Source organism: Phacochoerus africanus, chromosome 8 (assembly GCF_016906955.1).
Source record: "Phacochoerus africanus isolate WHEZ1 chromosome 8, ROS_Pafr_v1, whole genome shotgun sequence".
NCBI classification, from domain to species: Eukaryota; Metazoa; Chordata; class Mammalia; order Artiodactyla; family Suidae; genus Phacochoerus; species Phacochoerus africanus.
The window spans coordinates 72,696,630-72,722,816 of record NC_062551.1 but is presented as its reverse complement, the minus strand read 5'-3'; the positions used below and the strand labels follow the sequence as shown (position 1 = coordinate 72,722,816).

Genomic DNA, 26,187 nt, shown 5'->3' with positions numbered 1-26,187 from the left:
CCTTCTTGTAAGGAAATAAAATTCCGCGTTTCTTTCAGATCATTTTACACAATCTCTATTCAAAAGTAAAAGGTGGAGTTCCTGTTGTGGCACAGCAGAAATGAATCTGACTAGGAACCATGAGGTTGCAGGTTCGATCCCTGGCCTTGCTCAGTGGGTTCAGGATCCGGCGTTGCCATGAGCTGTGGTGTAGGTCACAGATGTGGCTTGGATCTGGCGTTGCTGTGGCTGTGGTGGAGGCCAGCAGCAATAGCTCCGATTAGACCCCTAGCCTGGGAACCTCCATATGCCTCGGGGGCAGCCCTAAAAAGACAAAAAGACAAAAAAAAATTAATAGTCTTTTGTTTTGTTTCTCCCACCAACCTCTTTGTATGCTGAGTCCTTTATTCTTCTGGGGGAATAGTTGTTTAGTTTACTGATGAAGAAAAACTCGAGAGGCTTTGATTGAAGAGACAACAGGGAGGGATGATTCAATCAGGCCCCTTCCTAGAACCTTAGTTCACAATTTGCAAAATGCCACAGAGAGAGCCATTCCTATCCCTCATCAAAGGTGAAACCTGCCAAGCCTCATTTATAAGATGCTCGCTTTTTCTAACGGTTGAGTTGGAAAGAAGCCATCCACTTTGCACCAAGACCTTCTTCCAAAAAAAGACACCTTTGCAAGATGGCCCCTTGAACTCATGGCCCTAGAGCATTTACACGGAGCTCAAGCTGATGGTACCATCCCTACAAAAAGGCAGCTGGGAGACTGCTGGGGTTGAGGCCTGCCCTGAACAAAGGTGTTGCCAAATCAACTTCCTAAATGTCACACCTGGCTGCCAACCACCAGTACAGACAGGCCAGGTCTTTTGCTTATCATGTCCCAACATCGTGGCTGCATACTGGGCTCAGAACACACTGTGCCTGCCATCAGTGACACCATCTGTCAGAAAACCTAGGACCAAAAATAAAGCGTGTGGAAGATTCATTACCAAGTATGAGCTTATTCATCGTAAGCTCCCAGCTCCCTCCCAGCGACACTCCCAGCACAAGGGTGTCATATGTGTGGACATCATCAAACTTGGCCGTTTCATGGGAAAGACATCTGCTGCCCTAAGAAAATTACCTCTTAAAAAACCAAGTGCTTATAATGACATCTAAACTTTCATATGACAATTTCTTGGAACTCTGATGTGTGAAGTGGGAATGTGCCATCATAAGTCACAGTTTTGGGGAATGGGTGGGTCAGGGGACAGGACAAGAGAGTCACTGGGCGTATTTTCCAGGCAACTGAGAATTTTTAAGGAATAGGAGGTGTGTCCTGGTGAGATATTTAAAAAGACACTCAACTCGAAACGCTCCATTTTCTGCTTCTATTTAGCTGTGGGCTCCTGTTACAAGTGACCCATGCATTTCCAAAATTTTGAAATGCTTTCCAATGACCAGTTATATTGATTATTCTTTCCTTGCTTGGCGCTATATATATATATTTTTTTTTTTTTCCTGATGTTTAATGTTAATCATTTCTTGAGCATCTTGGAGTAGGCTTTAGGCTTTATTTTCAAAGCCCTTTATAAAACTTTGTTTTTTTGTTATAGTGGTAAAATACATACAACATAAAATTTGCCGCCTTTGCCATTTTTAAGCATTATGTGCAATAGCTAAAACATGGAAGCAAACCAGCTGTCCATGGACAGATGACTGGATAAACAATGTGATCATTCGACGGTGTTAAGTACAGTCACACTCTTGTGCAACCATCACCACCAAGAGTTCCCAGAACTCTTTTTCAACTTGCAAAATGGACCCTCTGTACCCACTGAATAATAACTCCCCACCCTCCCTCCTGCCCGCAGCCCTGGCAACGACCATGCTACTTTTTGTAGCTGTGATTTTGATTATGTATCTCATCTAAGTGGAATCACACCGTGCTTGTCTTTTGGTGTCAGGTCTGTTCCGTGTTGTCCTCAAGGTTCATCCATGTTGGAACACGTGTGAGAATCTTCTTCCTTTTAAAGGCTGAATAATATTCCACTGTATGTACACACTACCTTTTGTTTATCCCATCACCTGTCCACGGACAGCTGGTTTGCTTCCACGTTTTAGCTACTGTACATAAGGCGATCTGAACAAAGTTGTGCAGATAGAAAGCATCTTTTAAATCTAGAGAAGTGATGCAGAGTGTTTAAAACTGGATTGGTGCCTGGGTCTGGACATGAAAAATGTTGAAAAATGAAAAATAACTTCCTATGTGTTTAGATGTGCCACTGGTTTCAGGAGCCACTGCCTTAGGGGTGGATCTTATGTTTACATTTATTTAAAGATGGAAACACCTACCTAGATAAAATGATTATAGAAAAGCTGCTCAAGGGAGCAAGCCCTCATTACCTTTATTGGAGGATTAGTTTCTTTTCTCTTTCATCCCTTTCTACTACAAAAGAAGGCATATTAAAAAAAAAAAATTGAATTTCTTTTAAGAAAGCTCTGGAGGACTTCCCATTGTGGCTCAGCCATAACGAACCCTACTAGTATCCCACTGGCCTTGCTCAGCAGGTTAAGGATCAGATGTTGCCATGAGCTGTGACATAGGTCGCAGGCTGGCAGCTGCAGCTCCGATTTGACCCCTGGCCTGGGAACTTCCATATGCTGCAGTGTGGCCCTAAAAAGCAAAAAAAAAAAAAAAAAGCTCTGGAAACAGGAAGCTGTCTCTCTCGCTTGCTAAGTTGTAATGGCAGGGAACTTTCCTCATGCTTATCAGTGATGGTCTACACTTTATAATAATGATGAAGACCCAAAGTTGTCCTCCAAACCTTTTCTTCAAGTTGTTCCATTCACGTTGCTGCAGGTGCATCACAAGAACCACCCCCAATCCTGTTAAGAATAGTTTAACATAGATTCTTGCTTCATGTGTATAGACATGAACCCAACGTAAGATGGTAAAGGTTAATGTGGAATCTATTAAGATTTGCATAGTAGGTTGGCTGAGTTTTCTGCTCTTGGGTATCAACACAAAGTTCTTAACATAGCATTTGTCAGCTTAGGGTCAGCGACATGACACCAGTAGCTACTAAATGTACCCTTATGGGGGCATTATCCCTAGCTGCCATTCAAGGTAGAAAGCTGTGTTCTGCAACCCAACAAGTTGGATTCGATTTCGCAACCCAATAAATACAAATTCTGAACCTACCACATAAAACGTGGTTCAAAATTAAGGCTTGCATCCCAGTATGTGCCCTACTTGATTCTTCTCTTTGTTCATGGATTTTTTTCGGCGTGCCCTGATTAGGCAAAAGCAGATCAACCCCCTATTGGGACTACGGGTCTTCTTACCGTGGGACTGACTGGTCACCACATTCTGGGTCGTGGTGCTCTGGCTTCCTTTGTGGCTGTGCGTTGTGCTTCCTACAGTAAACACATCCTCTGTGGGACTGCCTGTTGTGCCCTTTGTTCTCGTTGGCACCTATTGGAGATGCAAATGAGACACAACAGAAATAAAACCTCATGCTTTAAAAAAATATGCCTTGTCTTATATCAGAAAAGGACTTAGGTGGCATAAATCTATAAACTATATGATGGTATAAGTTTAAAGTGGAAACAAGAGACCAAACATAAAGACACAACAAGAGTGGCGACAGGATAAACATCACGTCTACTCCAGAAAGAGATGCCACCTGTTTTTCAGCATGCTGACTTCCTAAGGCCTTAACTCTTCAGAAAGTTTTAGGTCATTAGCATTAACTCTTTCTCTCCCTTGACCTTGAATGGCAAATCTCCCCTGTGACATTTATTTGGCACATATTACGTTGTATTATTTTTAATGCCCTCCTTCCCCCCTCCCCGAATTAGAGTCATAGATAGCCTTTTACCAAGAACTGACAATATGCCAGGACTTTTAAATGCCTTCTCATTTACACCACAAAAACCCCCAAGAAGTAAATTCTATTATTAGCCCTATAGAATGAACAAAGCTTAGAGAGATCAGATAATATGTTCAGACTCGCATAATCAAGAAGCCACAGAACAAGACTTTAGAAATGGTTGACTCCAAAGTTTATGCCAACGTAGCATTCAACAAATGTGCTAGTGAGCACAGGCAAAAAAAAAAAAAAAAAAACCCAGAAATGGATCAATGGAGCTACATCAAACTTAAAAATGTGGTGCATCAAAAGACAGAACAGAGTGGAAAGGCAACCTACAGAATGGGAGAAAATATTTGCAAATCATTCATCTGATAAAAGTGTAAAGAATAACAATAGCAAGAAACTCAAATAACGTGATATTTAAAATGAGCAAGAAGGAGCTCCCTTGTGGCACAATGGGTTAACGATCTGGTATTGTCACTGCAGTGGTTCGGGCTCTGGCTGGATCCCTGGCCCAGGAACTTCTGCATGCTGCAGGCACAAGCAAAACAAAAACAAAAACAAAAACAAAACCATAACAACAATGGGTGAAAGGACTTGAGTAGACATATCTCCAACTAGGGTACACAATGGCCAACAAACATATGAAAGAACTCCGTGTCACAAGTCATCAGAGAAAAGCAAGTCAGAACCACGAGGAAATGATCCCCCTCCCACCTGTTAGCATGGCTGCTCTCAGAGAACAGAAACTAACAAATTGGCGAGGATGTGGAGAAGCCGCAAGCATTGTGCACTGCTGGTGGGGGTGTAGAATGGTTGCAATCACTATGGAAATCAGGATGAAGGTCCTTAGAAAAATTAAACATAGAACTTGCATGTGATCCACCAAGCCCACTTTGGGGTATATACCCCCAAAGAATTAAAAGATATTTGCACTCCCATGTTCATAGCAGCACTAGTCACAATAAGCCAAGAGCTGGAATTAATCCAAAATGTCCCTTGACAGATGACTGGATGAAGAAAATGGGATCTATACACACAATGGAATATACTTCTTTTTTCGGTCTTTTATTTTAGGGCCACACCCACGGCATATGGAGGTTCCCAAGGCTAGGGGTCCAATTGGAGCTGTAGCCACCGGCCTATGCCACAGCCATAGCCATGCCAGAGCTGAGCTGTGTCTGCAACCTACCCCACAGCACACGGCAATGCCAGATCCTCCACCCACTGAGGGAGGCCAGGGATTGAACCCAGTCCTCATGGATGCTAGTCAGGTTGATTTCCACTGAGCCACGACGGGAACTCCATACCGTGGAATACTCTTCAACCTCAAAAGGAAAAACATTCTTACACCTGCGACAAGGTGGATGAACCCTGGGGACACTCTGCTTGAGGATACTGAAATAAGCCAGGCACAAAACAGCCCTGCCTGGGACCACAAATTCCGCTTTTCCTGGGACACTCACCAGAGGGGTCGCATGGGGCTCTTCACGGGTTCGTGGGGTCACTGTGTAATCTTCCACACCTGGGGACGCCTTGCTACTACCTTCGACACCTGGAGTCACGCCATCTTCTGGCAGGACCGTGCTGGCTGAAAAAGAAAGTCAGACCTTAAGCTGGAACTCATGAGGGTGGACCTAACTGGTCAGCTTCAATCAGATCATTTTTTCCCCATTTCTTTGGGTTATTTTTTTTTTGGTGGCGGGGGGTGGGGGTGGTCATCATTCTGGCTTAACACAAATCGCTTTACACACAGACAGCAGTCTGCTGGTCTCCACTGCAATATAAGGGAAGAGGGAAATACACAAAGGTGAGGCAGCCAGCCCCTCCCGTTACCCCCCCCCCACCCGACCCCGAGGCATGAAGGAGCGGGAGGTACACCACGCCTTTACAACAATGAACCCAGTTCTTCCTGGTGCCATTTCATACAACGAATCCATGCATTTGGGTTAAGAGGCTATCCCTTAGACCTAGAAAAATTCTAAATTAGAGGAACCTGGCAGATTTCTAAAAATGCTGATTTGCAGTCTCTGTCCCAAACCTATTAGCTCCGAAGGTCCAAACGCAGGGTCTCCATCTTTTTAAAATCAAGCTCACTCTCCACTACAATTTGAGGTGGAGGTCTGCTTGAAAGATGAGAACCACCGGCTCTGACCACGGACCTCACAGATGGACACAGTTCCACGTCTTCTTTTCCAGTTGGGGTAATCGCCTCCTGGGGAGGGTCAGTAATATACTTAAGGGTGCTGAGAAACCAATAGTGCTTACTCTGAGTGCACCCAGAGCTCTGCTCAAGAGAGACCTCACAGCCCCTGGCCCTGGCTTTTCTCCATTCACACTGGATGAATGAGCCCCTTGTGCCAACGAGAAAGGTTTCCAAAGGAGCAGGGAATGGGTGGGGTGGGATTGCAGGTGGAATTCCAGGATGGGGGTGAGAACAAGAAGTGGGCTCTTCTTCACCCTCTACCGCCATGATCGGGGCTAATCACGACTGAGGAAGAGCACCGTCTCAACTCATCAAATAACCCTTTTCACGAGTTAAGACACATCTGACTCATTGGTCACGGGTTCCCTCCCCAGACTCAGAGTGGCTCTGGAAATTCCGTGACTAAATAACTATTGCAAAATAAGCAAGCATACACAAGGAGGGGGCAACAAGGAGGGGGCGCTTGGAGACCTCTGAGCCCAAGAGCAGTTCTTTGTGAGCGATGGGGTCCTTGCCTTAACACTTCCTATTTCTCCCTATGTTTAGACAGCTCAGCCTAAGGCACAGATAATAAATATTTGATCACAGCTTCTTTGTTGATGCATAGAGAAAGGAAGCCCCTGGAGTAAACTCGATTGTTCCATGGGCCTTCTCTTGGCATTGAGACTCCTAATCCAGCGTTGCCAATCAATGGCTTTGGAGCAGCCTCCCAAGCATATGCATTTATTTTTCATCTGGAGTGGCGGGGGCAGAAGGCTTTCACTCGTTAGCAATAACTGAACCCCCCAGTGCGGACAAACCAATTGCCTTCCCTCCTGGTTGGTTGCTGGGATGGGGGTGGGGGTGGGGGTGGGTGTAGTGATCGACTCCCACTAAAGATTTATGACTCTGTGGTCTAGGCAGATGCTGAATGTATTTATCAAGTGTGAGAGGAAAATATCCCTTTGCCAGGAAAGAAACCTTGAATAAAAAACTAAGCATCCATGTGTAACTGAATCACTTTGTGGTACAGCAGAAATTATTACAACATTGCAAATCAAATATACTTCCATTACACTTTAAAAAATGAAAAAAAAAAAAAAAACCAAAACAACCCCTAAGCATCCTATTGTCTTCTCTGCCCCTCCTCCTGGGTTGAACTCCAGTTAACAAATCAACCATTTAAAAACTGTTTTCTGGAGCCGTTCGGCAAAATCACTTACTCTGTAGCATCTTCTGACTTTAAAAAGCAAAACAAAACCACCCTCGCTTAAAAAAAAAAAAAATCGAGTCCTGAATGAAGTTGGTATGAATCCTTCCATAGAAAGTTCAGTTCATTGACAGCGTAGCTTGGTAAAAATTGCTTCTTGTTCTTTTCTGCTCGTGCCCCACAGAGCCAAGGACTAAAATGGCTCTGCAGAGACAAAGGGCATTTTATGAATGACACTCGTGATTAAGAGGCATGTCTTTTGTCTCATCGCCCTGGCATTCTTTTTGCTCCATGGGAAAGTTGATCTTTACCAAGAGATGCTCAATTGTCCCTCTCATTATTTGGGGTGAAGTCTTTCCAGGGTGAAGAGGTCCTAGGTACCCAGCTGCTGAGTTTCCAGCCAGCATTTGTCATCCTTTTCTCTCAAACGGTGAAATTCAAATCACGTATGGGTGCCTTTGCTCTCCTTATCCTTTTTCTCTTTCTACGACACGCGTGGGCACAGTCAACACACACAACTCTTTATATAAGTGCCGTGATGAACCTACAATAGCAGAGTCGGTTCTGGAATGGCATATCCTCCTGTGCACCGAACACTTTTTCCTGCCACACCCAGCTTCCCCCAGCCTACGGGTCAGAACCAGTGGAAGTTTCCAGATAGGGCTGCCACCTATTTGCTTTGGAATTCGCACGTGTCTGTACGCGCACCTGTGTTATTCTTTAACAAGCTACTACCTCTAAGAAAATGATGCGATAAATCGATCACATATTCGAACTGAAGAGATGCATTTTGGGATGAAAGTGCTAATTATGAATCAATTTTATCTTTGCTTTAAAGCCTAACAACTCTCAAAAAAATTCTTCTAGTTTACATAACATGTATGAGATGACATTTCTTTTAAAATATTTTAGAATTTGGATGGAACATTAAATCACACTGTTACTGTTGTATTGCCATAGTTCAAGATTCTTCAGTAAAAGCTTTTTGAGGGCGTTTCCTAGTGGCACCGCAGGTTAAGGTCTGGCGTTCCACTGCTGTGGAATCGGTTTGATCCCTGGTCTGGGAACTTCTGCATGCCATGGGTTCAGGCAAAACAGAATAAGATAAAATAAGTCTTTGAGTAAGTGTTTTTGATCTTTTGGTTTATTTATGCTTCTCTCATTTGTGGTAGCAAGTTGTTCCATCTGTTTGCTGGCCAATAAGAGTCTTCTCTTGTGACCATTTTTCTCTGCGATATTCATCTTTTAAAATAATTTTTAGGTGTTCTTTATGCCTATATACATTCTTTGGGAGTTCCCATTGTGGCTCAGAGGTAACAAATGCAACTAGTATCCATGAGGACGTAGGTTCGACCCCTGACCTTGTTCAGTGGGTTAAAGCACTGGCGTTGCCGTGAGCTGTGGTGTAGGCAGAAGACAAGGCTCAGATCCGGTGTTGCTGCGGCTGCAGCTGTGGGGTAAGCCAGCAGCTGTTGCTCTGATCGGACTTGCAGCTGGGAACTTCCATATGCTGCAGATGTGGCCCTTAGAGGGAAAAAAAGGGGAATATATTCTTTGGAGGAGATTTTACAATTGCTTTTTATTTGTTTGTTTCCTAACTGGCATTTGCACCTCTCTTTTGTAAGTGGCGAGCTCTGTAGCCAATCAAACTTATAAAGTTTGTTTTGTTTCTCTGATGTCTTACAAACCCTTCAAGATTATGTAAATAAAAACAATTTTAAAAAAACCACATTAAAAAAAAGACTATGTAGATACTCATCTAAGTTTTCCTTAGAGTTTTGTTTTTACACTGACTATTTCTATTCATCTTGTGTTTATTTATTTATTTATTTTTGTCTCTTTGCCTTTTCAAGGGCTGCTCCCGAGTCATATGGAGGTTCCCAGGCTAGGGGTCTAATTGGATCTGTAGCCACTGGCCTACACCACAGCCACAGCAACTCGGGATCCGAGCCGAGTCAGTGACCTACACCACAGCTCATGGCAACGCTGGATCGTTAACCCACTGAACAAGGCCAGGGATCGAAGCCGAAACCTCATGGTTCCTAGTCAGATTTGTTAACCACTGCGCCATGACGGGAACTCCCATCTTATGTTTATCTTGAAGCAAGTTCTCTAGTGGTTCAGCAGATTAAGGATCTGGCGGTGTCACTGCCATAGCTCAGGTTGCTGTGGTGGCGTGGGTTCGATCCCTGGCCCAGGACCTTCCCTATGCCATGGGTGTGGCAAAAAAATAAAACATAAAAACCATGCAGAAACACAAAGAATCTGCAATAACAAAACAAAAGCAAAACTTAAAAAAAGAATAAAGACAATAATAAGTGATCATTTAAATAAATACGTAAATTTGCTTTTCTCCCGAAGATTAAGCTATCATTTCAATAAATCCTCTTTATCTCTCTGCTTTGAAACTAGCTCGCATGCAGGCAAAGGTTTTCTTTCAAATACTGTGTCATGGTATTGGCGGAAACCTTTAGCACAAGGGCCAGCCTACATGGCCTGGGTACTGCCATCTGCCCTCATGCCCCCTACATTCCTCCCTCTGTCTGCAGAGTCTTTCCAGAGCTGACCCCTAAATCTGTACTCCCTTCGCCATCAGCTCCCTCCTCCTCCTCTTCCCATCAGCTGAATGAGGCGGGAAAGCGGGCCACTCATGCAGAAGCGCACTGCCGCCTGCTGGAGGCGGGAGGAACAGCATCGCGACAACACCGTTCCCCCAACTGGTTCAGCGGTGTTGAGTGTGCATGGGGCCTCCAGGCTGCCTTTCTACCCCAAGGTGGTTGTGCGGGCATTTTGTCCCCATTTAGCAGATGAGGAAGGTGAGGTCGACAAAGCCCCTCCTTGACCCAACCTCAGGGAAGCTCCTCTGAGCCCTCTTCCCCGCTAGGCCATGGCCTTGGGCTTCTGTGTCCATCGCCGCAGAGTCCAGTTTCAGCAAGAATCCCGCTAAGTCAGTTTAGAGACAATCCCTTAACCCCTTGCTATCTGATCAAATCCCCCATCCCTCACCCTTTTGATGTTGGTGTCCCTGACCCGCCTTTAGCAAGAATCCCCTACCTCTGTGTTCTCTTCTTTTTTTTTTTTTTTTTTTGCTTTTTAGGGCCACTCGCTGCATATGGAGGTTCCCAGGCTAGGGGTTGAATCGGAGCTACAGCTGCTAGCCTACACCACCACCACCACAACACTGAATCTGAGCCGTGTCTGCGACCTACCCCACAGTTCACGGCAACGCCAGATCCTTAACCCCCTGAGGGAGGCCAGGGATCAAACCCGCGCCCTCAAGGATCCTAGTTGGGTTCATTAACTGCTGAGCAACGAAGGGAATTCCCATGGCAATAGTCTTGAATAAAGTCGTCCAACTGTTTGAACAAATGACAGAATAACTTCCTTTAATAAGGTGAGAAGTTAAATGATTTGCCAAGTTGGCCTGGTCCATGAGCAGATGTAAAGCCACGTGCTTTGACTGCTCATTGGCCCCCAAAACCCTTTCGTGCCTCCGTGGCAGCTGTGGGCTGGAAAGCGCCCCTTTCCTGGGTTCCGACATCCTTCTCTTTGCCCCCATCCTCACCTTCCCTTGAAATGATAACCTGGGTTTTCAGAAGCAGTGGCTTTCTTGGGCATCTCACCTCCTCTTGTGAAATCCCATCTGTTAGAAGCCCCTCATCTAATTATTTAGTGACCACCATCTCTAGTTCCCCAAATGAGTCCCCTTCTAGACTCTGCTTCTGGAAGCAGCAGATCAGAAGGAAGGTGTGGTCTGCCTTATAAAGGCGCTCTTGGCTCTGCAAGTTAAGGCAGCAGCAACGATGGAGACGGGACCTTCCTGAGGTTCACCTCTTTGTCCCTGAATACTCTCCACACCTGCCACGTGCTGGGCCCTTTTCTGGGCCATGGAGACGGGTGTGGAGCAGGCGAGGTCTCCACGCTTGTGAATTTGGGGTGGGAAGCTAACAGCAAGCAGATAAACAAGGAGACTCTCAAGACAGTCAGTGCTCCTGCACCCCCTGCAGATCTCTGCCCAAAGGGCACGTTCCTGGGAGGCCTTCTGACTCCCCATCGAAATCAGTACTTCTTCCCCCTACACTCACCCACTGTAGTGTAATCACTAATTGGCTACCCCACTAGAACGTAAGCTCAATAAATGCTATTCCACCTCAACAGTGCCTAAAATGCTGGCACAGAGAAGGCACTCAGTATTTTTTTTTTTGGGGGGGCTGCACCCATAGCATACAGAAGTTCTGGGGCCAGGGATCGAACCCATGTGGCAGCAATGACAATGCCCTATCTTTAACCCACTAAGCCACCAGGGAACTCCATCATTAAGTATTTGTTGAATGACTGAATGAACTCCAGGGAAAGAGCTGGTCTAACGAATTGTGAAGCTGAGAATAAACTTGGGGCAACACACACTTGAAAAACAGGTGAACAGTTGTGGCTGGATGGTAAGAAAGGAAAGGAGACCGGGGTGGGGGGGGGGGAGCGTGGCGGGCCAGTCAGTCTAGTAGAACTCTGGAAGGAGGGGGTTTTGGTTTTAATTGGAGTGGGAAAGGAAGCCAAGAGATGCTGTGAGAGGGGGAGAGACATAACCCCAGTCCAGGAGCCACTCTGAGTACCGTGGAATAGATGTGGGTGTTGGGATGAGGCTGGGGTCAGACAGAAGCTGCAAGATCCGTAGCCTCTTGTCCAGGCAGAGGTGGGTGGTGCTCTCACCAGGACAGAGCAGGGGGCAGGGGAAAAAACGGATGCATGATGGCTGGGAAGCATCTGATGTCATGATCCCAACAATCAGGAATAAACACGAGGTGTTCCCTCTGTGGCGCAGAGGGTTAAGAATCCAACTTCTGTACCTGGGTCACTGGGGAGCTGTGGGTTTGTTCCCTGGTCTGGTGTAGTCAAAAAAGGATCCGGCATTGTCGCAGTAGCAGCTACAGCACAGGTTGCAGCTGCAGCTTGGATTCAATCCCTGGCCCAGGAACTTTCATGTGTCCCGGGTGTGGCCATTAAAAAAAAAGAAAGAAAAGAAATATGAAACTGCGGAGGCCGGATTTACCTTCTGCTGTAGCTCTGTGGATAACAGCATTTAAAGTATGAACAGATGTTCTAAGTAAAGCAGAATTTTCCCCTGTGATGCCGGGCCCTTGACTGGATGTCACTTTGTCTTGTCAGGACAGCCACACAAGTCCCACAGAAGTTTGTTTGTTTGTTGTCTTTTTAGGGCCACACTAGCAGCATATGGAGGTGCCCAGGCTAGGGGTCAAATTGGAGCTGTAGCCACAGCCACAGCAACACGGGATCGGAGCCACATCTGTGACCTACACCATAGCTCATGGCAATGCCGGATCTTTAACCCACTGAATGAGGCCAGGGATCAAACCTGCGTCCTCATGGATACTAGTTGGGTTCATTTTCTGCTGGGCCACCAGGGAGCTCCCAGAAGTTTAGATAAAGAGCGTCTGCCCCTTTCCAGCTCCACATGAGGGAGAAGCCCCCCCTTGTCCTCTTTCTGCTGACCCGAGGCTTCGGAATCCAACAGCTGGAGAGTAAAGTGGGAAAGCTGATTTTTAAAAGAAGTCAAGCTGAGTTACCCTCGGCGTTTCAAAGAAAACCGGTGGTGTTAGCCAACAGATTAAGGCATCTTTCCTGCTGTCTGGATTTTCTAGCATCTTAAGCTGCTCCCATATCTAAATGCACAAATAACCCTTTGAAGATGGATGCCTGCATGGCCTTGGAATGATTTTTGTGGCTCTCGAGAAGTAGAATGCCCTTTTTCCTTTCTTTCAACATCCTAGGGAGTTCTGGGTTTCCCCTGAAGGAGAAACTGTAGGATAATTATTTGTACATTAAACAAATAATCCCAGTTTCACTGGGGAGGAAGTCATGCTTTCAGAGGGAGGTCAAAATATCTGTTTAGAAAACAACAACAAAAATGCCTGCCTCTGTTCCTGTGCCCAGACACAGGCTTTCACATACTCCTTTTCTATCATGGTCTCAAAACTGGGCTCAGAAGCCTGAAAATAAACACACCCAAAACTGCAGAAAGGTGCCAACCTCCAACATTTTCTACTGTCGTCAGCCCACCCCCTGAGAGTACCAAGCTACGCGGATCTTTGCGGAGTCCTTTACTTCCATTCAAAATGTCCCCAATTTAGCTGTTTGATGGTGCCCCCTTAGGTACCACGAAGGGGGTTTCTGCAACCGGAAGAAAGGTATCGGGACTTTGCTTTTATTAACCACATCTTTCAAGGGACCCTTCTCAACCCACAGGCTGGCCCCCATCCTGACCTTGTACAGAAGCCTTCCTTTGGAATATTGAAAGCCCTTTGCTGACCCACAGCCGTGTGCCTGACCCTCAACTCCTGGCAGACACTGGGTTGGGGTCAGTACAGTCAGTGATGTGGTCAGTATGGTTTCTCACCCACCTCCGCCCCTTCCAAGGATCCTGGTAAATTGCTTACTGGATCAAAGTTTGGCCACGGAAAATCTAGGCAACTCCTAGAAATTGGTCTCACCACTCAGTATCCCAGAGGAACACACACGCTCTTAATTTCCTCCAGGCAGCCCACGCTGTCCCATATTCCCTGTGCCTGGTTAAGTATCTAGCAGAGGTTTGTTGAGTGACTGAATGAGTACACTAACCACCAAGTAGTACCATTGAGTTATCCCTCACATTATAACATTCCCGCTACTGCCTGCTGCGCTTCACCCAAGTTATTAAATGTCTTCCCCTAATGAAAGAGACAGCAGGGCTGAAAACAGAAGGCTTCACTTAGGAGGGTGAACTCTGCTGCTTTGCCCTTTGATTTTTAACGAGCTGGAGCCTGTCCACCCACTGAGTCACGTCCTGTCAGCCCCTGCAGGCTGAGGCTGAGACTTGACTGCTGGCTGTCAGTATCAGGGACATTACCTCTCCCATAAAGCTATGTGTCAAGGTTGAGGAGATCGGATAAGTGTCACTAGTTCCTCTAGAGAAATCGGAAAAAAGGTTACACATGAAGATCTGGGAGTTCCCTGGTGGCTCAGTGGGTTAAGGACCTAGTTTGTCAACTGCTGTGGTGCGGGTTTGATCCCTGGTCCAGAAACTTCTGTATGTCACAGGTGTGGCCAAAAAAAAAAAAGTTTTGGCACAGAGAGAAGGCAGTTATATTCATGCCCCAAGGATGCCTTCAGGTGGGGGTGGGGGAGGGCAGTTTTCTTTGGGCTCTGGGTTGGGTGGACCTTCTGGGGCACCTTCCAAAGTCGAAGGCAGTGTTCTACAAGTCTCTGCTGCTGAAACTGGACAATAAAGGATGGACAGGGGCCAGTGAGGGCTGGGGACTTCGGTTCCACTTCAGATGCAAGGACTCACATCAAGTCACTGGCAGGTGGAAGGCGCAAACACACCGACGGTAAGACAGGTCTCGCAACCACATCTATTCTCTCTCCACTTCACTGGCAGAAAAGGAACTGAGAGCTGTGTACCCTTCATGAAGCTCCGCAGTTAATCTCCCCGACCACAGGTATCCTCATAAGGCAGCTATTTATTGAATACGCGGGAGCGTGTGCAAAATGTGTGTGCCACGCATGCGCTTCTGAGCTTTACAAAAAGAGGGCAAACTAACGTCATCCTCCTTTTGTAAATGAGGGTGGCGGGGCTGAGACTAATCCACCCGCTTCGCCAGCAAGGACTACACATCGGGATCTGTCCGATTCAAACCAACCAAGCGAACAAGGAATTCCCGTGGTGGCTCAGTGGGTTAAGAACCCGACACAGTATCCATGAGGATGTGCTCAGGGGCTTATGGACCCAGTATTGCTGTGAGTTGAAACATAGGCCTCAGAGGTGGCTCGGATCTGGCGTTGCTGTGCCTGTGGCGTAGGCTGGAGGCTACAGCTCCGATTCAACCCCTAGCCTGGGAACCTCCAGATGCCGAAGTGGAAAAAAAAAGAAAAGAAAGAAAAAGAAAAAGAAAACCAAACAAAATAAAATCAAGCAAACAAACCCCCAGCTCTAACCACTGTGTCATACCACCCTCACATGTATTGGTCACTCCTCCATAGCTCCCACTCGTTGCCCTCCTCACTTGACCCCATCACTGCCCAGCCACTCCCGAGCTACTCCTCCGGGTCCAGGGAAAACACCTCTTTCTTCAGAGCCCACCCCCAACCCCCAAGGAGCCAGGAAAAAGCCATCTTCTAAACTAGTGTAAAGCTTGATACCCCTGCATTCACACCTTTCCCCCACTCTCATTTATAAACTTCTTTTCTTTCCCTTAAAGTTTTATTGATGTGTAGTTGATTTATGAGGCTGTGAGCAGTTCTGCTGCACAGCAAAGTGATGCTGTGAGACAAGTCCACACATCCATTCTCCTTGCTTCTCTTCCCACACAGGTGATCGCGGACTAGTAGGTGGCGTTCTCTGCGCTGTACAGCAGGTCCCCGTTGACCGGTCCTTCCATACACCTCCGTGTGCACGTGCCAATCCCAGACCCCCCGTCCATTCCTCCCCTGTCTCATTTACAAACTTCTTCTTCTTTTTTTTTGTCTTTTTGCCATTTCTTGGGCCGCTCCCGCAGCATATGGAGTTTCCCAGGCTAGGGATCTAATCGGAGCTGTAGCCACCAGCCTATGCCAGAGCCACAGCAACGCGGGACCCAAGCCTCATCTGTAACCTACACCACAGCTCATGGCAACGCCAGATCCTTAACCCACTGAGCAAGGCCAGGGACTGAACCCGGAACCTCAAATCCGTTCCTAGTCGGATTCGTTAACCCCTGAGCCATGACGGGAACTCCTCATTTACAATCTTCTTGAGGACGCCATTCGTTCTGCTGGAAGCCTAGGGCCTAGCCACTAGCAGAGGCTCTGACAGCTGAATGAATGAATGATTAGATGAATAGTTACACTTTTCAGGACTCAGGAGAATAAATCAACTCACCTGCTCACCCTAGCCACAGACCATGTTCAGGCCCCCTCGAGTGTTAAAACAAGAGGCTGTTGGTTACAACCTCAACCAAGATTACTCAACCTGGGGAGGCGTTTCTCTCTTGACCAAGAGCGGAATGTTCTCCGTAAAACAGGAAATGAGTTCACAGTTTTATAGACTGGAGTCAACACCTCTGTAAGAACTTTTCTGGAACCTTGGCTGGGGCCGCAGTCCTGCATGAAAAAGCCCCCTCCTAGGAAGAACCGCTTAGCACTGCAGTAACCAAACAACTCAGGCTGGCTTTTGAAGGGCTGCCTTGGAGCAGAGCATCTCAGCAGGGTGGTGGGGTGTTCAGGAAACACTCACCAGCTGCTCAGAAATTGGGCTTCTGATTCATGCGGGGCAGTCTGCTGAGCAGGCCCTGATTTTGCAAGAGTGAAAAGTGAAGCCCCTTTGGATATGATCTCACCATCCACCCGTGCAGCTCACAGACAGCCTAGCCATGAGCCCACGAGGATGAGGCCCTGCAGGAATGTACAGAATGTGGCTGGGTTTCCACTAGCTGCCCTTGGCCTGGATCCTAAGCCTGGGAGTTTGAAGTGTGCTTCAGTACATTTTATTTTTGTCTTTTCAGGGCCACACCTGCAGCATATGGAAGTTCCCAGGCTAGGGGTCCCATCAGAGCTGCAGGTGCCAGCCCACGCCACAGCCACAGCAATGCCAGATCCGAGCCGTGTCTGCCACCTACGTCACAGCTTGCAGCAACGCCGGATCCTTAACCCACCGAGCAAGGCCAGGGTTCAAACCCACATCCTCAAGGATACGATTTGTGTTCCTAACCTGCTGAGCCACCCCTTAGCTAGGAGGATCTCTTCTGACCTTCCTTGCTATCTTTCCCCCTTGTTCTGATGACTGAGGATTGAGGAATTTGGGCAGCAAACTCTGTCTCCGGGACTTTTTGTTTTCTTTTTTTTTTTTAAAGGGCTGCACATGCAGTATGTGGAAGTTCCCGAGCGAGGGGTCAAATCAGAGCTACAGCTGCCGGCCTATGCCACAGCCACAGCCATAGCAACTCGGGATCCGAGCCGCATCTGTGACCTACACCACAGCTCACGGCAACACTGGATCCTTAACCCACCGAGTGAGGCCAGGGATCGAACCTGTGTCCTCACGGATCCTGGTCGGGTTCGCGACTGCTGAGCCATGATAGGAACTCCCCGGGACTTATTTCTGACCCCACTTCAGTTAAGAATGGAGTTGGACCTCTATCTCACACCACATATAAAAATTAATTTCGAATGAATCAAAGACCTCACTGTAAGAGCTAAAACTATGCAACTTTTGGAAGAAAACAAGAGTAAATCTTCACGACCTTGGATTAGGCAGTGGCTTCCTAGATGTGTCAACCACAGTACAGGCAACAGAAGAAAAAATAGATAAATTGGACATCAAAAATTTTAAAATTTGTGCTTCAATGGACACTCTTGAGAGGTGTATCGGCAATTCATATGTCTGATAAAAGTCTAGTCTCCAGAACACTTAAAAAAAATCCAACAATAAAAACGAAAACCCAATTTTAAAATGAGAAAAAGTTATTAACAGATATTTCTCCAAAGAAGATAAATAAATGGCTTATAAACCATTTAAAGCTGTGCAACACCATGCGTCATTAGGGGAATGCAGACCAAAATGATAATGATGGGAAAATAAAAAAAATTATTTAAAAAAAATGATAATGAGACAGCCCTTCACACCCATTGGGATGGCTAGTATTTAAAAAAAAAAAAACACTCACCCAAATGGAAAATAACAAGGGCTGGCAAGGATGTGGAGAAACTGGAACGGTTATGCAGTGTTGGTTGGAATGTCAAATGGTGCAGCTGCTTTGGAAAATAGTTTGGCAGTTCCTCAAAACGTTAAACATAAGAGTTACCATGTGACCTGGCAATTCCACTTCTAGGTATATACTTGAGCGCAATGAAAACAGGTCCACACACAGACTTGTACATTAATATCCACAGCGACATTATTCGTCACGGCTCCAAAGTGAAAACAACCCAAAGTCCATCAATGGGCAAACGGATGAACCAAATGTGGCATAGCCACACCGTGGAATACTATACAGACATAAAAAAGGAATGAGTCTGGAGTTCCTGTGTGGCTCAGTGGGTTAAGGATTCAGTGTTGCAGCGAGCTTCAGCGTAGGTGGCAGATGCGGCTGGGATCCCGTGTTGCTGTGGCATAAGCCTCAACAGCAGCTCCAATTCAGCCCCTGGCTATAAAAAGAAAAAGACAAAAAAAAAAGGAATGAAATTCTGACTCATGCTGCAACATGGATAAAACTTGAAAACATCATGCTAAGTCAAAGAAGCCAGACATAAAAGACCACATACTGTATGATTATATTTATATGAAATACCTAAAGTAGACAAACCCATAAAGACAGGTAGCAGATTAGTGGTTGCTAGGGAGATGGGGGGAGGGGAAAATGGGAGCAATTGCGAATGGTCTGGGACTTTGATGCAGGGGGTGATAAAAATGTTCTAAAAACTGACAGTGGTGGAGTTCCCGTCATGGCTCAGTGGAACCTGAGTAAGATCCAGGAGGATGCGGGTTCGATCCCTGCCCTCGCTCAGTGGGTTAAGGATCCAGCATTGCCATGAGCTGGGGTGTAGGCCCGCAGCTGTCACTCCAATTTGACCCCTAGCCTAAGAACCTCCATATGCCGAGGGTGCAGCCCTAAAAAGACAAAAGACAAAAAATAAAATTAAAAAATACAATAAAATAAAGCAGCGGTGAGGCTTTACAACTCTCTAAATACACGAAAAATCACGGGATTGTTTAACTTAAAGGGGTTAATTTTATGATATGAGAATTACATATCAATAAAAAAAATTAATACAGGGACAATGTTGTAAGAGGTGATTAAGAAGAAATCAGGAAATGAGTAAAGAGTAATAAGACATCCGGAAACGCTGAGCTGCAAGCCTTCCCGGCTCTGTTCCCCTGAATCTGAACCCATTCCCCCTTCTTTCGTCACCACATGCGGTCCCTGTCCCTCCAACTTTCCCCCTGCCCCCAGGTGGGTCCCATAAACTAGATGCAGTCCTTGTCAATACATTTTCCTCTGGCAGGCCCACCTCCTATGTATTTATTTATTCCTATGTATTTATTTCCTATTTATGGCCCACTGGGCTCCCATTTGCCCATGGCCTACAAAAAAAAGGTCCACCTTCCACTTACCATGAACTCATCCTTCTCCCTGATTTCCTGCCACTCCCCAACTCAACACCCCCACTCCAGCCAGGCTTCACGGCTCTTCCCGGCCCTGGGTGCCCCACCTATTCCCCCACAAACTCCAGATGGTTCTAATTTCCATGCGTTTGCTCAAGCAGCCTCTCCTGCCCGGACTGCCCTTCCCTGCCACCATTTTTCACAGCCAAGTTCAAGTCTCCTCTTCCCCACAAGGCTTCTTCTAGCTCCCAAAGGCTGAAAGACTCTCATTTCCAAAGCAACAGCAGATGAAGGTGTGGGCTACTGAGGAGATGCCATTTGATGGACTGATTGACATATAGCTGAGTTACAATGCTGTGTTAATTTCTGCGGTACAGCAAAATGACTGTTATTCACACATTTATTCTTTCTCATATTCTTTTCCATTATGATTTATCATAGGATTTTATTTTTCAATTTTTTAGGAACTTTATGGAAATTCCCAGGCTAGGGGTTGAAGTGGAGCTGCAGCTGCTGGCCTACGCCACAACCACAGCAATTTGGGATCCGAATCTCGTCTGAGACCTACACCACAGCTCCTAGCAATGCTGGATCCCCAACCCACTGAGTGAGGCCAGGGATTGAACCCGCATCCTCATGGACACTAGTGGGGTTTGTAACCCGCTGAGCCACAACAGGAACTCCATATAGGATGCTGAATATAGTTCCCTGGGGATGGGCTGCCTGGATTCAGGTTTCACCATGGGTGTGTACTAGCTCTGTGCCTGTATGTAAGTTATTCAACCTCTCTGAGCCTCTTTACCCATCCATAAAATACAAATAGTTCCTACCTTGTAGGTCAGTGGGGGGGATTTGAATGAAACAGGGCTGGGAAAGTGTTTGACACTGAATACTCGGTGCATGTCAGCTGTTATTACCGACTTACTGGCATTAATGCCACCCACGCCAGAGTGTCATTCCCTGGGTTTTACTGATTCCAAAATGTAATCTTCCTATAGGATGACACAGCTCAGAGGAAACGGTTTCACACGAGCCAAACTCACAAGAGGCCGGGAAATCAAGTAGCTTAGGTAGAAGTGCAAATAGTTTTCCAACGCTTTCTACACGTATTTGCTACTTAAGCCATGCCCTTCTGGAGAGCCAAATACCTGAAATGCTGTCTGGGACCCAGAGAACAAAGGCTGGGGTGGGGCAGTTGAGGGGAACACATTTCCAGACTGTCATAGGACAGGGATCCCTGATTCATCACAAGAACACCTTGACTGAGATCAGATCGGAAGCCCTACAGCCACCAGCGATGACATCTCGCATCCTAGCTGTTAGCAAGGATAACATTTGCCTTGCCTGACTCACAAAGAAGTTACTCAGTAAATATTTGTTAAGTAAATGCATTCCTTGGGCAAGGCGGTTCCTTATTAGTCCCCATTCCCTTCCCCTCTGGGCTCGATTCTAGGCAAACCCACTCCCTTCTCCTTTGGGCAGATACCACTCATCGGATCGCTTACGTTCGTTGTGTTTTACTCACCCGAATGGAGACAGTGAGATGAATTACCGAAAATACTGGGCTCTCATCCGTTAATATGTTTACTCATCTTCTAGTGGCTCTTCCCTGCTTCCCATCTAGATCTCTGTAACTGGCATTCCCCTGCCTGCTACAAATGTAACAATGACAATTATTAACCCTCCTGGGGCTCAGCCATAGTCTCTCTCTACTGCCTGGAGCCCTGGCAGCTCTGACCCTCTGAACAGAGGTCGAGAGCACATCTTCCTCCGGAAAGATGATTATCCCATTGGTAGGTTTGTTGTTTTTTGGTTTATGGGTTTTTTTTTTTTTCCTGCATAAAATTTAGTATTGTCCTGACAACTCAGCTCACAGCTCTTCAGACAAGAGGCGAATGAGGTGGCCAGGTAGGAACTTGGCGATGATTTCTCTCTAAGGATAAACCCATTCTCCTCTGAGCAAATCCCGAGGCAAAAGCGCTGGGGCAGCCAACCAGGAGAGCCGGTACCTGATGAGGCTCAAGGGGACGCTGGCCATGGACTGGCTGGGGGGCGCCAGGGTGAGACACAAGGGAAGCAAAGAGCCACCTCGTTTTCCTGCCTTGGAAGAAAGTTGGCCGACTTCCAGCTGCTCCCTAACCTGGCTCCAACTCACAGCCCTCGCGAAAATGCCTCATCACTTTCCTTTCCCCCAACGTTTTTTTTTTTTTTGTCTTTTTGTCCTTTTGTCCATTTCTTGGGCCGCTCCCGCGACATATGGAGGTTCCCAGGCTAGGGGTTGAATCGGAGCTGTAGCCGCCGGCCTACGCCAGAGCCACAGCAACGCAGGATCCGAGCCGCGTCTGCAACCTACACCACACCTCACGGCAACGCCAGATCCTTAACCCACTGAGCAAGGCCAGGGACGGAACCCGCAACCTCATGGTTCCTAGTCGGATTCGTCAACCACTGCACCACGACGGGAACTCCTCCCCCAACGTTTTAAGAAATCAGTAGGGGAAGGCTTCAAAACTCCAATCAAAAGGTGTTTTAATGACATGTTCAAAACAGGCAAATCTATGGAAACAGAAACGAGCGGTTGCTAGGGATCAGAGGATGGGGTTGCTAGGGTGGGGTGCTAGGTTTCTTTGGGGGGGTGATGAAAATATTCTGAAATTAGAAAGTGGTGAAGGTTGTGTGATTTCATGGAAATGCTAAAACAAGAAACACCTGAAGTTTGTTCCCGGGTTTCAGCACACACACACACACACACACACACACACACACACACACACACAACGCCCCGCCCCGGCCAAACAAAACAAAAAAATCACTTGTACATTTTAACTTGGTGACTTATGGCTTGTGAATCTTACTTCAATAAAACTGTGGGCTTTTTTTTTTTTAAGTAAAAAAAAAAAAAAACTTATCTCCTGCCCCCCCCCATGATGGGACTCCTAAGACTTATTTCAGTAACCCTCCCTGGCTTTCCTCAATCATTTGATTCTCTTCTAACAAAACCCTCTCACTGGAGATTTCCTTGGAATATCCCAGGAATGACAAGTTTCCTTGGAGAGCCTTGCAGCATCTGGTTCAGCTTCCTCAAGTGAGTTTCACAAGGGTACTGCCAGGTATATGAGCCTTCTCACTCTCTCCATCCTCCCCCGTAATATTTCCACAAGTTGTAACCTGGCATGCCTGTTCCTGGAAGCCAGAAATATGACAAATATTCAGATAAGCCAGTGGAATTTAAAGCACACGTTCGTTGTTCGTGGCTTTGCTGGCGAGGCCTGCAGTGCATGCTTTATGTTCAAGGGTACCTCTCTCAAAGAAGGTACACAGAGCTCAAATCCAGCACTTCAGGAGATGCTGAATTACTCTTGGGGGGATGATTTAAGGAATCCTATTTTAATGGACTGTGACATCTTCATTCTTAAAGGAATATTAAGATAAGGATTCCATGTAAAGAACTTCATATATCTTTCAAAAATTTTTTTCCTGTTCAAGGAGTTTAAAGCAAGGTTAACCTTTTATGTTTTAAATTTCAAGTTCAGCTTTCTTAGCTTTTTTTTTCCTCTTTTTTTTTTGCTGTGTAATTGTGTAATGCAGCAAAAAGAGCTTGAGGTTTGGAGTTAGGCCCATTTTTTTTGGGAATCCCAGTCCTGCCATATTCTGAAGGAAAAATGTATAATTTTAGGAGTTGCAATGATTAAATGAGGGACTGTGACATTCCTAGCACATGGTGGGGGATAGGATAGGAGTTGGGAGGGAGGTGCTGTCTGTCCTACTTGGCCACACCATCCACTGTCACACCAGGGTTTGGGGTCTTTGCAATTCTCGGTGGCCTAGAGTTCATCACTGGCCACTCATTTCGGAGAAAGGGCCACGTACTCTGCTCAGCCAGGGCTCCCATCTGCCGTGCCCCAGCTTAGCCTTCTCATGCCTGGAGACTTCTTTTCTTCACACCCACCCCAAGACTTCTTAAACATGTGCTTTTCTATGTGAAATGCTATTTTGGATCTCATGCACAGTGTAATCAATAAAGCCTTCCTCACAAAGGCTCCAACAGATCTGAGATGCGTTAAACACAACAAAAAACTCTTAGCCACTCGAGAAGATTTCCGAGCCTCCGAAACTGGCAGGAGTTTTGGGGAAATCACAGGGAATTTTCTTCATTGCATGATTAATCCTGGGTGGATGGATCCCGGAAAAGCACACGTGGGTTTGCAGCACGCAGCCGCCTGCAGAACTTCACCGAATAAACCAACTAACGGAGAGGCCTGAGTGCATGCTTTGGATGAAAGTTCGGAGTGAGGGCGGGGCCTGACAATGGAGGAAAACGCCAGATGTGTGGACAACAGAGCTCCTTTGACTCCACAAACATCCCCAGAGACAACACAAGGGACCAGATTATACAACTGAACCAGATTATAACACTAGCCCAGCCGAGAGTGGAATCCTAAGAGAAGGATAATAAAATTCATCACCATAATTACCCCCAGCCCAGCTCCCAGACAAAAGCCAACAATGGCTCGGCTCAATGAAGTTATTCATCCATATTCAAGTTGCCTCACTCATTATCCTCAGACAAAAACCCTCCTGGGCCTCAGCGCTTGCCAGCAGCCCAGCAACTCAGCTTGGACATAAGGGGGGTGGGGGTGGGGGGGCTTCTGTCTTTAGCGATGGAGCTTTAAGTACCAGTGGTGGTTGTTTTTTTCAAAGTTCACCATGACTTTTTAGGAGTACCTTTGATAGTCAGCACTGGCTTAAAAATAATTACAGGTCACTCTTCCCTGGGAGAAAACAGGCTGCTGCCCAGTGGCAGTCTTTCCTGAGCAGAGCTGGGATGTGGCTTGGCGGGGGGGGGGGGGGGGGGTACCTCCTACACCTTGCCCCTGCTGAGCACAAAACAGTGTCCTCTGCACACTGTCTCACCAAAAAGGAAATGTAACCGAAATGCAGAGCTGTGTATATCGCCCTGGAAGGAGAAGTTCCAAAGATAGGTCCGCCACGAATAGCAGACAGCACAGACTAAAACTCGCTGTATCGCTTCCCCAGGGCTGGCTATTATTGCCTCTGTGTGGAATCAGAGAAGCTTTGGTCAGGTCCACTCTGCCCTTAAGCCTCTCCCTCCAAGCAGGATTCCTCTGGCACCAGGCTTACCCAGATCCTCCACCTCTGACTCCAATAATCACTAGTCAGCTTAAGATGCCTTCAACCAGTATTTAGTGAGCAACTACTACAGGCAATATAGTGTTTGGGCCCCGGAGATCAAGGCTAAGACATAGCTGTGTTCATGGGCGCTTATATTTGACAGAGGAAACAGATAAAAATAAAACATTGACCAATGTGCATGGATGCCACCAACCCAGCACACTGGGCAGAAAGAAGCGAGCGCAGGAGAGGGTGTGATAGAAAGAGGAAAGCAAAGGGGAAGATGCAGACTACCGGCAGGCAGTGCCTCCATCCTCAGATCGAGCCCAGGGATGGTCTCAGGAGTCACCGACACCCAGTCATTGACACTGTTGGCTAAGTTTGACTCAAGGCCCCAAAGGAAATTAAGCCTCAATGTTCCCAACAGTCCTCCACTGACTCAGGAACTCGGGACCTTCCTCTTCAGTCCTTTCCACCCACACTATCCTCTCTGCACAGGATGACAGGACTGAAGCCTCTTCCAGCGGGTCTCCACTGATGCGGTCTGAGTGGGTCCACCGTTCAGGGGGCACAAGGTGTAGGACCTGGCAGCCCCCAGAGGGAGCCCGTCGCGGCTGGGGGGACCCCACCCCCACCCCAGCGCCCCTAAATGTCCCTCCCGGTTCCACCCGGCCAGCTTCTTCTGCAGCCATGGGCGGTCCTCGGATACACAGCCCTGTAGGATAGCCCAGCGCAGCCGGTGGAAGGCTCCTGGCTGCTACCTTGCCACTCTCTCCCTTAGGAGCCAGCTCCGCCCGACCCAGGGAGGCCCCCTCTGCTCGCCATCCGCTGCCTGTGGATTTAGGGTCTCCTCCTGGCACCCCACTCAGCTCTTTCCCTGGCACCTGTGGATTTAGGGTCTCCTCCTGGCACCTTGCTCAGCTCTTTCTCTGGCACCTGGCACCGGCCAAGCCGCTGTCCCTCCTTCTCCCGGATCCTCCAGACTCCTTGCGCACACACCCTGCCAGCTCCCCCGAGCTCTCCCGGGCAACCTCAAATACCAGGCCCAGCGTTCCGGCAACTCCCGGCTCGCTCGCCCCTCCAGCAGCTGCCGGGAGCCCCGCCTGCCAGTTCTTACCTCCTTCTGCCAGGACCCAGAGCGATGCGCTTCCCAAAACGAAGAACAGAACTGGCACCTTCCACATTTTCTTAGCTGACTTGTCCTCCGCGGGGAGGTGGGGGGGGGGGAGCAGCTAGTTTCCGTGCTGGGGGGAAGATGAGGCAAAAGCTCCGCAGCCACAGGCCCTCGCTTGATGGAGCGCGTAGAGAGGGGGCTGGAAGGCGGGGGGCAAACGTCGCAGCGCGGGAGGGGTCCCCAAACTTCCTTCTTCGGCGGCGGCTGCAACCGCTCCAGGAGCAAACTTTGCAGTTGGGAACTTTCCGAGCCAAGTCAGCATTTATCTCCCCGGGCGAGGGCGGGGTGATCCGCGGTAAGGTGGTCTCTGCCCGGGCTCCCTGGGACCGCCCCCCGCCTCTGTTTGGCCAGCGCGAAAGCGATGACCTCAGGCCAGGTTTAAAGTTACACGGCCGCAGCTGCGGGGGCTGCCAGGACGGGCGGAGGGCCAGAGCCCAGGCAAAATTGGCTTTTATTAGGCTCCCCAGCCAGAGGGAAGGGGGCGCATACAATAAGCGTTTTTTTGGATGGGGA

The 26,187-nt window shown here is 47.5% G+C and overlaps 1 protein-coding gene across 3 annotated transcripts in view; it reads right to left on the bottom strand.

Annotated features, from left to right (window-relative positions):
- PDPN (podoplanin) overlaps positions 1-25,934 on the bottom strand; it is a 30,175-nt gene extending 4,241 nt beyond the window's left edge. Inside the window, exons 1-3 of one of the 3 annotated variants that reach the window (XM_047791920.1) lie at positions 25,618-25,934; positions 5,306-5,430; positions 3,310-3,439 (exon numbers count right to left, since the gene is read on the bottom strand). In XM_047791920.1, coding sequence (XP_047647876.1) covers positions 3,310-3,439; positions 5,306-5,430; positions 25,618-25,684 — 322 coding nt within the window. In that variant the 5' untranslated portion in view covers positions 25,685-25,934. The remainder of the gene's footprint in view (positions 1-3,309; positions 3,440-5,305; positions 5,431-25,617) is intronic. The other 2 variants (XM_047791919.1, XM_047791921.1) reach the window with 2 other exon arrangements.
- Positions 25,935-26,187: the final 253 nt, after the last annotated feature.